Genomic DNA, 13,718 nt, shown 5'->3' on the forward strand with positions numbered 1-13,718 from the left:
TATAATAGCTCTATGAAGAAAATGATTCTAATCCTTTTCATCACATCCATGGTTTTATCTCCGACAAGTTTTCGTTCTTGTATCGCTGGTAAGTAATTAAGTTGCTCAATTAATTGATTTAAGTTGACAATTTACCAATCAATTTAATTGTGTGTGTTTTCTATTCGTATTTGAAGATGTTCATGCTACTAGAAGTCCCACCGCACCAGCAGGCAAGACCATTAACAAACATCATCAAGAAATATCAATCATATTATTTTATGAAAGCATTTTCAATATGAATTTATTTTATTCCTAATGTTTTGTATTATTATTTTGCTTTGTAGACTCTCACGTTACTGGAAGTGATAAAGTGGCATGTCCTGCTTGCCGCTGCTGTGAATGCCCACGTCCTCCACCGGGAACTTGTTGTCGTTGTTGTTAGCGTCTTCGTAAACTTAATTAAGCCTCTTAATTACTTTTAGTGTTCAATATCTACTTTATGTTGTTGTAGTGTTACTAGTAATTGTGACGAATAAAAGTGTAGCCGCTTAAATTCTTCCAATGTTAGGGTGGTGCTTTGGCCAATTGTGACTCGAATATTCGTTTTTTTTTTTTCGTCTCTCGAATATTCCTTGTTAGAATCATGTGTTATCCTATATCTAAAAATGAAATAAAGTATGTAAAATACATTAATTGGTCTTTTCACACAAATATGTATGAGATAAATGTTCTAAGTTCTAACACATTATAGAGAGTGTTTCACATCAAAAAACCAATCTATGTTGGATCAACGGTAAAAAAAAAAAAAAAAACTTTTATTCTAGGATTAGAAATTTAGAAGACCAAAGCTCAAATCAAATGTGTGTTTTACAAGTTGCTTTGTTGTATTTCGTCTTCTGTAACTTAAGAAGAAGAACTTCAAAATCCTAATCACTTTATCCAACTCTGTTAGTTTTGGTGTTAGCGTCGTACGTCGATGGACTGAAAATGTGTTTTTCATATATACTTCCATGTTTTAATCTTTTTTACCATGAGACCATTGCATAGACTACTTAGAGCACTATTATCAATAGTCTCTTAGTTTTGGTTCTTAAGAATTTTTAGAATTTTTTGTTCCTTAGATAAGGAACCCATCTTAGATTTAATGCATTTGAGAATTAATTTTAATCAATTAAATGTTAAGATCATCTTAAGATTTTCCTAAAAATCCATTGATAAAGATGGTCTTATGATTTTTGATTGTATTTCTAAATATTTTTTTTTATTTTTATAAAATATTTACCTTCTTAGCCAAAAAAAAAAAAAAAAACCAAAGCTCAAATATTTTTACTGAAATTTCATCTATATCTTAAACGTATTAAATAACAAAAATATATAAATAGAAAATAACTGAGAAAAAAACTCAGAAAACAAAAATGGCGGAATTGTTGGTGGAAGAAACTCGAATCCCACAGCAAAAGCACTACAAATCCAAACCATTCCCGGCGGTGATATCACCACCGTCTTCGTCGATTCCGATTCCTGCTGTGTCTCTTCCACTATTCACTCAGAGTATCAAGAATCAGAAACCCTACCTCGATTCGCTCTTGCACGAATCCGGAACAGTGATATTCAGAGGTTTTCCGGTGAATTCCGCCGAGGATTTCAACGACGTCGTTGAAGCTTTCGGTTTCGATGAGTTTCCTTACGTCGGAGGCGCTGCTCCTCGCACTAGCGTCGTCGGCCGTGTCTTCACTGCTAATGAATCTCCTCCTGATCAGAAGATTCCTTTTCACCACGAGATGGCTCAGGTATATGTGAATTTGATTATGTGAATCTGAATTATCTCTAAAGTGTTGAGCTTTATGGAATTTGAAGATGGTGTGTTTTAGGTACCTGAGTTTCCATCAAAGTTGTTCTTTTACTGTGAGATTGAGCCTAAATCTGGTGGAGAGACTCCAATTGTGTTGAGTCATGTTGTGTATGAGAGAATGAAAGAGAAACATCCAGAGTTTGTTCAAAGATTGGAGGAACATGGTTTGCTTTATGTTAGGGTTTTAGGTGAAGATGATGATCCTTCATCTCCCATTGGACGTGGTTGGAAATCTACTTTCTTGACCCATGACAAGAACCTTGCTGAGCAAAGGTACTTCATCATCAGCTGTTTTAGATTTTTAAATGGTGGGTTTGTTGAGAGGGTTTTCTTGATAAAACTTGCTTTGACAGGGCGGCTAATTTGGGAATGAAATTGGAATGGACAGAGGATGGTGGAGCCAAGACGGTAATGGGTCCGATACCGGCTATCAAATATGACGAGTCGAGAAACCGCAAAGTATGGTTTAATAGTATGGTAGCTGCTTATACGGGCTGGGAGGATAAGCGGAATGATCCAAGAAAGGCTGTGACTTTTGGGGATGGAAAGCCTTTACCCGAGGATATAGTTCATGACTGTCTCAGAATCCTTGAAGAGGAATGTGTTGCTGTTCCGTGGCAGAGAGGAGATGTTCTGCTTATCGATAACTGGGCGGTTCTTCACTCTCGAAGACCATTTGAACCTCCTCGCCGGGTTCTTGCATCACTCTGCAAATAGATTATGTTGTCTTCCACACATAAATCAAAGCTTTGGATAGATGAAACCCCTGTTCTAAAAATCCCCGCCTAACCCCGATTACTCCCCGCTTAATCGCTAGGCCCACCCTCTCCGCCTCGATTAATGACTAATCCCCTAAAAAATCAGTAACCCGATTATTCTCCGTCTAATCCGATTATTTTCCGCCTAATCCGATTATTTTCCGCCTAATCCGATTATTTCCCGCCTAATCTTACATACCCCGATTATTTTTTAGATTACAAGTATAAAAAAAATATTTTATTTTTGTTATTCAATCATTTGAATTGGGAGTTTGTGATGTTTTACATAACTTGTATTCAAATTTTAATAAAAATCATAAAAATTTGTTTTTACTGTAATTTTGAAAACAATATTGAATTAATATATTTTAAAAATATTAAAATAACCCTAAAATTAATCCCCGATTAATCCCCGATTTTAATCCGATTTTCCGATTAATCGCTAGGCCCATGCCGAACGCCCGACTAGCGCCTAGCGATTTTTCAAACAAGGGATGAAACACTGTACATATTGCATACATATATTTGGGTATTATAGTAACCCATTTCTTTATTCAAAACATCTCTTAATTACACTGCAGCAGAAACTATACAACATAAGAAGAAACCAGAGACAAACTCGTCCTTCTTTTATTGTCCGCGGGATTGAAGCTTTGCTTGGAGATCTTGCAGAGAAACTCGACTCAGAGCTCCTCATGGAGCTTCGAGGACTTAGATGGTTTCAGGCCAGGTTTGAGGAATTCAGAAAGCCATTTTGCAGATTCTTTCTCCATACGAGTCAAGTTGTTCTTGAAGTCGATGTAGTAAACCCCGAACCTTGCTGTGTACCCATCTTGCCACTCGAAGTTGTCCATTAAAGACCACAAGAAATACGATGTAACATTCACCTTGTCTTCACTGCAAGATTCAAAAAATTGAATTATTACTAAAGATCAAAGCCTAATTAACTACAACTGAGTAACTGATCATCTCACCATATAGCCTCATTCAGGGCCAAAAGATGCCTCTGGAGATAGTATTTCCTGTTGTGGTCGTTGAGAGCAACGCTAAGATCTGTATCTTTGTCGCCAAGGTCCTCCCCGTAACCTATTATAAATGTTTTCGAAATAACAACAAAAATAGAAAAACGGTATAAATACCATTTTTATATAAAAAGATTTTAGATTCTTTAGTAACCATTCTCAGTGATTATGATCTCGGGGTTGTTGTATCTGTCCTTAATGTATTTCAGGAGCTTCCTCAAACCCTTTGCGTATACAGCCATCTTAGCAGTGTTGGGCTACAACATATATATACAAGAAATGAGAAATTATAAAGCAATTAAATCCCAATTTGTAAAGAAGTTCTTGTTTAAGTAGTGTACCTGGCTACCAATTTTAATGGATCCATCCACAGTCTTCGCTGAAAAATGTTTTAAGTAAAAAAGTTCTTGAATGTAGAATATATGATGAACTTAACTAGTATAAATTTATGGAATAATTATTGCTCTTTTTTTTTATGAAAAGATCTCACAATTTTCGTTTTAGTAATCATATATCAATTGATAGTATATAACATAATCATTTAAACTTATGAACCATTTATCACTATAAATAACTTAGCAAATGAATAACGAAATAAACTAATCTTACGTACGTTCAAATTCGGCTAGAGCATCTGTAGCCCAAGTTGGGTTCCGACTATCAGGCTTGCCAGTCTTTGAAAAGAAGGAAGTGTAATAGTTTATTCCCACGAAGTCTGTCGAATCTTTCAGTTTTGCCTTTTGAGCATTTGTAAATCTTGGTAACCGAGTTCCAACTGTATCTTTCATAGACTGTGGATAATCTCCGTACGTGGTAGGATCCAAATGCCTTGAGGAAAAAATAATCACAAAAATACATCATATATTTGAATAGTGTATATAATAAACCGAGTATGAAAGAATTATCAAGATTTGATGGTTTTGAGTTTTACCAGCCAATGATGAAATCTAGCACACGGTTTACCATATTTTGACCTCCCTCCACATCTTCCGGTTCAAACCAAGCCGGACTATGAGCAATCCCGATTTTACCACCTTTGCACTATTTAAAAACCAAAGTAAATGAAACTTCAAAACAAAGTTGGTTTATATCATGTAAAGAATGTGATTAAATTTATTTTTGTTTTTACTTTTTCGCATTTTCGGAAAGCATCAACAGCTTCAGCATGACCCACAAGTAAATTGTGACTGACGACATAAGGTTCGAATCCTGACCGTCCATCTTGACAAAGATGTCCAAAGTCTTTGACGTAAGGAGAACAACGTCCGGGTGCTTTCTTTCCAACGTCGTAGCCCGAACGGCTAAAGACCCATGGCTCGTTGAACGTAATCCAGTGTTTCACTTTGTCTCCGTACTCGTGGAACGTGAAGTTTGCGTACTCCACAAAATCAGGCCTATTCACATTGTTAGGAAAATAATTATATTTGATATTTACAAATGTGGATTAAATCATTTTGTTTTTCAATTCCTAGTACAAATATCTTTAGAAATCAAAGCATAAACTCACACAATACGTTCGCTTAAAAAGCCACCGTATTCATCTTCCAAATCGGCGGGAGTATCCCAATGAAAAACCGTTACTAATGGTGTTATGTCTGAAACAATAATTTAGTGAAGAGTTAGTTTTTTTTAAGTTACTAGATGTTAATACGATAAATAGATAATAATGGATATAGAATCAATGACCATTTTTAAAGAGCTCATCTATAAGATCATGGTAAAATTGAACCCCTTCTTTGCTGATTCCTTTCTCCATCCTCCCATCTGTTATATTATTATTCAGTATCCAACTCTTGTTAGAACCAATCATAATTCTAAAATTCTCGTGGCCTACTTTTATTTGTTGAGAAACTCATGAATGGTTGAACTTACGAGGAAATATTCTTGGCCACGAAATGGAAAGTCTAAAACCATCAGTGTTCAGCTTTTTCATCAACTGGATATCCTCCTGTTGATTTAAATAGGCAAACGAAACATTAGTTACAAATTTTAAATATGACTTTGTAGAGCCCTGTTTCAAAATATAGGAGGTGTCAAAATATAGGAGGTTTTAGTTAAGAAAATTGGCTTTTTTTAAAAAAAACTATCATTTAATATTTAATTTTTTAAAAATCAACCAATTATAAAAGTGACTGCAGAATATAAATAGTCAAAAATGTTAATTACATTTAATATGTGCATTGAAAATTGTAAAACTTCTTATATTTTGAAACAAACAAAAATCCCTAAAACATCTTATAATTTGAAACAGAGGGAGTAATAAATAAAAGCCTAGAGCCTTTCTAATCGATAAACTTATTTGAAAAAATCTCTATGAAGAACCTTATGATTCACTTCTCTACTAAGTATTATATAGTTACCAACTTAGTTAATTCTGATTCGATTTCACTATTCATCTTACATTGTTCAAAATTATTCTAATACTGTTTTGATAAAATGTTGTTCCAAAATTATGTAGACTACTTCAATCATATTTCACTTGTTTAAACTAAACGTTAGAAACTAATATTATCAATGATCAAACCTTTAAAATGAAAAGAAAGAGATCTGGAATACCTTGTAGCGATGGTAGAAATCGACGGCCTCGTCAGCGTTGTGATTCTTAACTCTATCTGCAGTTTAACATAGTACGAACATGTGATTTATTTTCATTAGATATATGGTTAGCTACACAGTCCTTGTTATAACACTGGTCGTTAACACCTCTTGGCATGTTAAGAAAAAATAAAAATTCAACTACTAATAAGTGGACATATATATGCTCGTGGTCGAAAAGAAGAGAGACAGACGTGGAAATTTCTTGGTGTAGATATCCCACAGGCTTGGACCTCTGCAACCTTCATTTACTGCACCTTCCACCTAGATTCACCACATATATACATAATTTTCATTGTTACATTTCCCAACATATTCTTCACTTCACCCATTGTAATTGTGTTAATATCCCAACTTAGTAGGATATTTTATCTAGTTTGTACGTATACATATGCATGTACCTGAAAGGCTGCGGTTGCGGTACCAAACATAAAGCCCTCCGGAAAACTTGCACGGCTAAGAGTTTCGGTCTTCGGGCAAACAGGTCCTTCTTCGGCCCTTGTCGTAGAGCCGACAATACTTAGGAGCAAAAGTAACCCCAATAGAGGAAACTTCATTGTTGATTCTTTGTGTAAAAGCTCACGAGTGTGCTTTTGGTCAAATTTCAAAACAAAGTGGAAAACTATTGATGGAATCAATTTAGAAGGAGAATATCGTTATATATTTATAGATATATACATACATGATGCATGTACGTAGCACCGATCGGGTGATGAAGTTCAAAGCAAAAATTGTATTTGGAGGCCGCCAAGTGTATTTACACTATTACATGCAGATTGATGAGTTCTTGAAGTCCAAGTGTCTCTTTGTCACTCTCACTATTGCATGCACATTGTCATTTTTGTGTAATAGTCTCCTCTTTTTGAGGCGCAATATTCGCATGTGTTCGTAATATTCACATGTGCTACACATGATGTGTACGTCGAATAAATTTTACATCTGGATGTTAAGATTGAGTGTATGATTCTGTAGAAGTACATGTGTATATTGAGACCAAGTGTTTGATATTTGAAGGGTCATAAGTGGATGTCGCAAGAATTTCAACAAGTGGAACAATTATCATATAGAGTAACGTGTGATCTTTAGAGCGCCACAAGTTTGGTTTTGAGTTAGTCGCTATCTAAATAAGTCTCCCTGTCTATATAAAAACACACTTGCATGCATCAGTCATCACCACACCAACTCTCTCATCTCTTTTTGTCAACCAAAGAAAAAAAAACACAGAGGTACGTAGCCTCTCTTTCCTAATGGTTCACTTCATTATTTGAATTTATTATAGCGTTACAAGTTACAACTACAAAAGGAAAAACTTAATTTTCTTCATTCTTTTTTATTTTTTCTTTTCGATTATCTTAAAAGTGTAATGAAAATGCTAAAAATTTACCTAATAAATGAAAATTACGTACATATATAGCAGTTTTCCTTTATTAATGAAAAATAAAAATTAACAGTCGGTAGTAAAATGGTCAGATACAATGGCGGCCGCAACGATGTCTTGGGACGACGGGAAGCACATGAAGGTGAAAAGAGTGCAGATTACATATGAAGATGTTATCAACTCCATAGAGGCTGAATACGACGGAGACACTCATAACCCTCACCGTCACGGCACTCCTGGCAAGAAATCTGACGGCGTTAGTACTCATCACGACCTTCCCCATTTATACATATGATATTTCGATTTATAGATGTTGCAATTGGTCTAGTTTGGTCGGTTTTGTGGTCTTGACGGGGTTGTCTTAATATTGATTAGTTTTCACTTAATTACTAAATGAAAAACAAAAAGAATGATGGGGTTTGATGTCCCGTCCTGCTAGGTCTAATAAAGGGATATACAAATGATCTAGGGCTAGGAAAATTTTGGTCTACCATATATATAAACTATATATTTAATCGAATGTTTAGTTTAATCGAATGTTTTATTTTATTGTAGGTGAGCTTGAGCCCTGACGAGTACATAACAGATGTTACTGGCTACTACAAAACTACGGGGGCTGAAGATGCTATAGCAGCCTTGGCTTTTAAGACCAATAAAACCGAATATGGTCCTTACGGAAACAAAACAAGGAACCAATTCTCCATTCATGCACCCAAAGATAATCAGATTGCTGGTTTTCAAGGAATTAGCAGCAATGTCCTCAACTCTATTGACGTCCACTTTGCTCCCTTACCTTCCCCCTCCTCCACGTCGTCGTCCGGTTTGAGTCAAGCCAACAAAGTTGATGCTCAAGGTGGGAAAGGAGGAACATCATGGGACGATGGTGCTCATGATCATGTAAGAAGAGTGTACACTGGACAAGGTGATTCTGGTGTCACTTATGTCAAGTTCGAGTACGAGAAGGACGGTAAGAAGGAATCACGCGAACACGGAAAGAAGACCTTGCTAGGAGCAGAAGTGGTGTGTGTGTGATTAGTTCCTTTTTTAAATTTTAACTAGAAAGTTCAAATTCATTGCAGTTTGCTTATCTTATGACCTGCCTTGCCAAAGAATGAACTCATTTGAAATCTTTGTATAGTTTGAGGTTGATCCAGACGACTACATCACATCAGTGGAGGTGCAATCCGACAAGATATTTGGGCAAGACACGGAAGTTATCACCTCCTTAATCTTCAAAACATCCAAGGGAAAAATCTCACCACCCTTTGGACTCGAGGGTTCACAAAAATATGAACTCAAGGACAAGAATGGTGGCAAACTAGTTGGGTTCCATGGACGAGTAGGCGAACTTCTTCATGCTCTGGGAGCTTATTTCGCTCCTTCATCCGGTGGTAGTCGTACTCCTTCAGCCACTCAGCCAGCTGGATCAGCTCAGTCAGCCGGATCAGCTGGTGCCAAGAAACTAGAAGCAAAAGGTGGTAACGTGGGAAATCCATGGGACGATGGTCCTCATGATGGTGTGAGGAAAGTGTATATAGGTCAGGGCGATTCCGGTGTATCATACGTCAAGTTCGTCTACGACAAGGACTCTAAGGAGGTCCCCGGAAATGATCATGGGAAAAGAACACTACTTGCACCTGAAGAGGTCAAATATATATACATTGCAGAATCAGTATATACAACATCAAAATTTTGTTTCATAAAATCTTATTTTTTTCTTTTGCAGTTCGTGCTTGAATATCCGAACGAACATATAACATCGGTGGAGATTAACTACGACAACATATTTGGAAATGAAGGTGAAATTATAACGATGCTTAGGTTCACTACTAACAAGCGAACCTCTCCACCTTTTGGACTTGAAGGTGCCAAAAGCGTCCTACTCAAAGAAGATGGCCACAAGGTCGTTGGGTTCCATGGCAAAGCCGGTGCTGACATAATTCACCAAGTTGGAGTCCATGTCAAGCCCATTTCCAAGTGAAGTTTTTAATCTTTTCTCAAAGTCTCAGTCTAATAAATAAAAATGAGCTATAAAAAAGCTCTGTTCTAGAAATTGTCATTGTACGTGTGTAAATGGTAAATAAGGTCTTTCACGCACTTTGCCTATGTGTTACTTGTGTGTTGTTTGTGTTTGTGTTTCAATGTCTCCTTATGTTGTACTTGAGTTTGTAACACTGTTTATAAGGTGTATATATATATAATCTTGGTTACGTTGTGTTATAGTTCAAAATATGTGATATATATATCTAATTTCAATTAGGTTTTCATATCGGAATAACAATTTCAAAATGATTCAAGAAATGTGGACAGTTGTGGCCTTGTGGGTTGTGGCGGTAGAGGAGGTCGACGAATCATCCATTGGAGGAGACTAGTGGCATAACACATCACTAATTCTCTCCTTATCCATAGTCATTACTTTCGCTATACATACTTTCTATAAACTATATGATCCAAAAAATCATATATGATTTGTTACCCTGCAATTTAATTTGAAAACCTTTTATCTAAAAAAAAGATATTTATTTATTATAATATGATTTTGTTTTGGCATGAAATGGATCAAAATTAAAATACTTCATACAAATCAAATTTTCTTAAAATAGAAAATTAATGGATAAGAATCTTAATAAATTTTAAATAATTTCATTTAAGAATAGTTATACAATAGATATGTTGATGATTTGATGCATAATGGATAATAATCTTCCAAAATTTTATTTTGTTCTAAACATTGTTTATTATCATTATAAAGTCTTTCCTATATTCCACAATTTAGGTTTATTAATTCTCATATAATCAAAGTAGAAATTACATGTGTAAGGTTTAGCATGTATAATATAAATGTTTGGTTTATTAAGCTACTATCTTTGACTTAATTTGAGGTCCATGCTTTTACAACTTTTTTCTGTAGAACCACAAATTTTAAAGTTTCTCTTTTATTTTTTAGTGTTATTGCTTTTATTATTTTTAGTTGTGTTTTTATTGGTAGCTCTCAGCTACGGATTGTTCTTCTTCTTCTTCTTCTTTAGAGATCCCATCAATAAATGGCGGTAACAGAGTCCTCTGTTTATTTACTCTAAAGTCCTAAAAGCTTCCAATAACCACTTTCATGGCGGTTCCTTCCTTGTACGTTCCTTTTCTTTTATATACTTATCTAAATCACAACAACGATCAATTTTTTTTCTTTCCAATTTCTTTTACAATCGATTTCTCTACATTGTAATTCTTCCACATAGTTTCTCTGGAGAATTTCATTAAAGTTTGAGTAGTTTATTGCTTTTCAATTAGTTTTATCTGCAACATCGACTGATTCTAACATAGAACCCTAATTCCTCTGTTTTTTTCAATCTAATTTTCCATTTTTGTGGTTCAGTCTCTTTTTCTATGCAATTTTTGTGACACGATGATTTCAGGTTATAGCAAGGAGCTGGTGATCATGAGTGGTACAGAGTTAGAAGAGCCTGGACAGTTAAAACGTGCTGTGATTGATGCTTCCGCTGGTGCTGTTGCTGGTGCCATTTCACGTATGGTTACCTCTCCTCTTGATGTTATCAAGATTAGATTTCAGGTAAGTATTGATTCTTAGTTCATTGGGTTTTGTGGATTTAGATTATGACTCAAGAAAAAGGAGCAACATAGATTGTGGGAGAGTTTGCTTTGCATAAGTTTAACACGGAAAAGGTCTTGGCATGTTGTTGAACATCTTTGCTTTGAGAATTAAGAGCAAAAGGAATGGTCATTGAAGTGAAAGTATTGAAAATTTTCAGGTTCAATTGGAGCCTACAGCTTCATGGGCTCTGACTAAAAAAGATTCTCCGCTGAAACCAAAGTACAATGGTTTGTTTCGAACAACAAAGGATATCTTTAGAGAGGAAGGTTTATCGGTAAGTCCTTGCTTAGATATTGTTCTTTTGAAGGTGTTAACTCTTATATTTTCTTATGCTGAGTCATTTACCAATGTCACCGATGCAAAGTGTTCACACCAATTCTTTTCTCATATGATTTTTTCATCATCTCTAATGGTAAGCTTAATTTTGTTGAGTTGGACTGTGTAGTGTTATATATATCTTGATGACGATGCAGCCTCGTTGATTTAGACTTGTCTGATGTTCGAGAATCTCCACGGTTATGATACATGATAGTCAACTGCAGATTTTGAGCACTCATAGCCTTTTTCTTTCTAAAATTTTGTGGACACTGATAAGTGGATGAATGACATATTCTAGACTTCTTTTGGAATTGATTTCATCATAATTATGGCTTATAGACACTTTTAAATCAAGTTGCTTATGGCAGGGTTTTTGGCGTGGAAATGTCCCAGCTTTACTTATGGTTGTGCCTTATACATCCGTACAATTTGCAGTTTTACATAAGGTGAAGTCTTTTGCCGCTGGTTCATCAAAGGCCGGTACATCACTAACTTTGAATAAATCTGTTAGTGACGTGTATTATATATCCAAGATGTGATTCTTTTACATATCTAAACTTTTGGGTTCATGTGGATTTAACTACTTTGAATGAGCTGTTTTTGGCTAGATGACTTGGCTTCATATATTCATCTACATGTTACAACCCCCTTGAAATTTTACACAAGCCACATAAGAAAGAACCATTCACAATGTCTCAGAAAGTTAAGAGATAAATTTTAGCATGTTGTTTTTGACAGGAATTCTGAATTCTGATCTTCTGCAGAAAATCATGCTCAACTGAGCCCTTATCTTTCATACATTAGCGGGGCACTAGCAGGGTGTGCAGCAACAGTTGGATCGTATCCATTTGACCTATTGCGGACTGTATTGGCTTCCCAGGGTGAGCCAAAGGTACAATGTTTCTTCAGTAAAAAATTGTGATGACATAAGTTATGGGTTCTCTATAACGTCTACTCCCGCAAAGTCAACAATATATTTTGAGAAAGAAAGGAAAAAGAAACTGTCTTGAGATGACATAAATAAAGTCATTTTTTGAGAAAGCTTGAAACCCATCTATGGAGCTCTCTGATATTCATAGAAAATTTTACTATTTCACTGATATGTCTTACTCAACCATGAATTACTATGATACTATCAGCTATTGACAATTGATATGTCAAATTTTTTTGGGGGTAGGTATATCCAAATATGAGGTCAGCATTTCTGAGTATAGTGCAAACTCGTGGAATCAAAGGGTTGTATGCAGGATTGTCCCCAACTTTGATCGAGATCATTCCTTATGCTGGTCTGCAGTTCGGCACTTATGACACATTTAAACGCTGGAGTATGGTAAGCTATAGCTTCATGAATGTTCTCAATCTTTTTTTCCTTTGGAATATATAACATAGATACACACCATTGCCTCCACCACAACTTTGTGTTCTAAGCAGCAGATTATCTTAAGCTGTATCTGGAGTTTTCAATCTCACTGTTGGTATACATTTTGCGCTAGGTATATAATAAGCGATACCGATCATCTTCATCAAGCTCAACGAATCCAAGTGATAGTCTTTCTAGCTTTCAGCTCTTCCTTTCCGGTTTAGCTTCTGGCACTGTTTCTAAACTAGTCTGTCATCCGCTTGATGTTGTCAAGAAAAGATTCCAAGTTAGTTTCTTGCCATTTGACTTCCGCTTGTGTTTTAGCTCTGTGTTCGTAATGTGTTTGACCACTGTAGTCCGCGTTACCTGAAGCCTAAAGTGATTTTACAAAGCATTTTAGATCTAACATCAAGGTTTGATACAAGAATGTTTGTCACTGCAGGTCGAAGGTCTGCAACGTCACCCAAAATATGGAGCCCGAGTAGAGCTAAATGCTTACAAGAACATGTTTGACGGTTTAGGGCAGATATTAAGATCAGAAGGTTGGCACGGCCTTTACAAAGGCATTGTTCCATCAACCATAAAAGCTGCACCAGCTGGTGCTGTAACATTTGTGGCCTATGAACTGGCATCCGATTGGTTTGAGGCAAATTTGACATGAACTTGTAAAATTCTTCAAATTTTATTTGTAAATCTTATTCTATTTTGCTTTTGAGTAATAATAATATAAGTTTTCATACTTGTTTGAACAATAGACCAATAATGCAAACTCTTTCATACTAGGAACGGTAGATTTTAACTAATAAATCTATTTCATTCATATCAGCAAAGTGTGACTGCTGT

At 35.6% G+C, this 13,718-nt stretch overlaps 5 protein-coding genes across 5 annotated transcripts; 4 read left to right on the forward strand and 1 right to left on the reverse strand.

Annotated features, from left to right (window-relative positions):
- The first annotated feature begins 1,354 nt into the window (after window positions 1–1,354).
- LOC9319368 (clavaminate synthase-like protein At3g21360) lies at window positions 1,355–3,162 on the forward strand. The gene is made up of 4 exons (XM_002883255.2): window positions 1,355–1,772; window positions 1,854–2,107; window positions 2,188–2,590; window positions 3,086–3,162. The coding sequence occupies exons 1-3, from the start codon at window positions 1,398–1,400 to the stop codon at window positions 2,549–2,551; spliced, it is 993 nt and encodes a 330-aa protein (XP_002883301.1). The 5' UTR covers window positions 1,355–1,397; the 3' UTR covers window positions 2,552–2,590; window positions 3,086–3,162.
- LOC9319369 (beta-glucosidase 19) lies at window positions 3,109–6,781 on the reverse strand. Its single transcript, XM_002885390.2, has 13 exons — window positions 6,611–6,781; window positions 6,404–6,473; window positions 6,171–6,226; window positions 5,487–5,562; window positions 5,301–5,378; window positions 5,122–5,209; window positions 4,744–5,008; window positions 4,546–4,655; window positions 4,228–4,442; window positions 3,956–3,993; window positions 3,769–3,871; window positions 3,567–3,678; window positions 3,109–3,489 (listed from the first exon to the last, which is right to left on the reverse strand). Exons 1-13 carry the CDS (start codon window positions 6,764–6,766, stop codon window positions 3,276–3,278), a joined length of 1,581 nt encoding a protein of 526 aa, XP_002885436.1. The 5' UTR covers window positions 6,767–6,781; the 3' UTR covers window positions 3,109–3,275.
- An 82-nt stretch (window positions 6,782–6,863) lies between these two features.
- On the forward strand, window positions 6,864–7,457 carry LOC9321503. The gene has a single exon (XM_021032800.1). The coding sequence runs from the start codon at window positions 6,892–6,894 to the stop codon at window positions 7,099–7,101; it is 210 nt and encodes a 69-aa protein (XP_020888459.1). The 5' UTR covers window positions 6,864–6,891; the 3' UTR covers window positions 7,102–7,457.
- Window positions 7,458–7,672: 215 nt separating this feature from the next.
- On the forward strand, window positions 7,673–9,803 carry LOC9319370 (jacalin-related lectin 36). Its single transcript, XM_021032801.1, has 4 exons — window positions 7,673–7,843; window positions 8,143–8,607; window positions 8,726–9,232; window positions 9,314–9,803. The coding sequence occupies exons 1-4, from the start codon at window positions 7,685–7,687 to the stop codon at window positions 9,566–9,568; spliced, it is 1,386 nt and encodes a 461-aa protein (XP_020888460.1). The 5' UTR covers window positions 7,673–7,684; the 3' UTR covers window positions 9,569–9,803.
- A 758-nt stretch (window positions 9,804–10,561) lies between these two features.
- Window positions 10,562–13,657, forward strand: LOC9319371 (mitochondrial thiamine pyrophosphate carrier). Its single transcript, XM_021032449.1, has 8 exons — window positions 10,562–10,713; window positions 11,001–11,155; window positions 11,355–11,471; window positions 11,884–11,995; window positions 12,280–12,407; window positions 12,693–12,845; window positions 13,009–13,161; window positions 13,318–13,657. The coding sequence occupies exons 2-8, from the start codon at window positions 11,024–11,026 to the stop codon at window positions 13,534–13,536; spliced, it is 1,014 nt and encodes a 337-aa protein (XP_020888108.1). The 5' UTR covers window positions 10,562–10,713; window positions 11,001–11,023; the 3' UTR covers window positions 13,537–13,657.
- The last annotated feature ends 61 nt before the right edge of the window (window positions 13,658–13,718 follow it).

This window comes from Arabidopsis lyrata (genome assembly GCF_000004255.2).
Source record: "Arabidopsis lyrata subsp. lyrata unplaced genomic scaffold ARALYscaffold_3, whole genome shotgun sequence".
In the NCBI taxonomy this organism is placed as follows: domain Eukaryota; kingdom Viridiplantae; phylum Streptophyta; class Magnoliopsida; order Brassicales; family Brassicaceae; genus Arabidopsis; species Arabidopsis lyrata.

Excerpts from the sequence above, each read along its gene's own strand:
- LOC9319370 (XM_021032801.1), top strand. The coding sequence starts at position 7,685 with ATGGCGGCCGCAACGATGTCTTGGGACGACGGGAAGCACATGAAGGTG. Across the intron at positions 7,844-8,142 it reads CTGGCAAGAAATCTGACGGC|GTGAGCTTGAGCCCTGACGA; the intron begins GTTAGTACTCAT and ends ATTTTATTGTAG. Across the intron at positions 8,608-8,725 it reads CCTTGCTAGGAGCAGAAGTG|TTTGAGGTTGATCCAGACGA; the intron begins GTGTGTGTGTGA and ends ATCTTTGTATAG.
- LOC9319368 (XM_002883255.2), top strand. The coding sequence starts at position 1,398 with ATGGCGGAATTGTTGGTGGAAGAAACTCGAATCCCACAGCAAAAGCAC. Across the intron at positions 1,773-1,853 it reads TTCACCACGAGATGGCTCAG|GTACCTGAGTTTCCATCAAA; the intron begins GTATATGTGAAT and ends GGTGTGTTTTAG. Across the intron at positions 2,108-2,187 it reads AAGAACCTTGCTGAGCAAAG|GGCGGCTAATTTGGGAATGA; the intron begins GTACTTCATCAT and ends TTGCTTTGACAG.
- LOC9319369 (XM_002885390.2), bottom strand. The coding sequence starts at position 6,766 with ATGAAGTTTCCTCTATTGGGGTTACTTTTGCTCCTAAGTATTGTCGGC. Across the intron at positions 5,210-5,300 it reads AGATGAGCTCTTTAAAAATG|ACATAACACCATTAGTAACG; the intron begins GTCATTGATTCT and ends TTATTGTTTCAG. Across the intron at positions 3,490-3,566 it reads GCCCTGAATGAGGCTATATG|TGAAGACAAGGTGAATGTTA; the intron begins GTGAGATGATCA and ends TGAATCTTGCAG.
- LOC9321503 (XM_021032800.1), top strand. The coding sequence starts at position 6,892 with ATGATGCATGTACGTAGCACCGATCGGGTGATGAAGTTCAAAGCAAAA.
- LOC9319371 (XM_021032449.1), top strand. The coding sequence starts at position 11,024 with ATGAGTGGTACAGAGTTAGAAGAGCCTGGACAGTTAAAACGTGCTGTG. Across the intron at positions 11,996-12,279 it reads CGCTGGTTCATCAAAGGCCG|AAAATCATGCTCAACTGAGC; the intron begins GTACATCACTAA and ends GATCTTCTGCAG. Across the intron at positions 13,162-13,317 it reads TTGTCAAGAAAAGATTCCAA|GTCGAAGGTCTGCAACGTCA; the intron begins GTTAGTTTCTTG and ends TTGTCACTGCAG.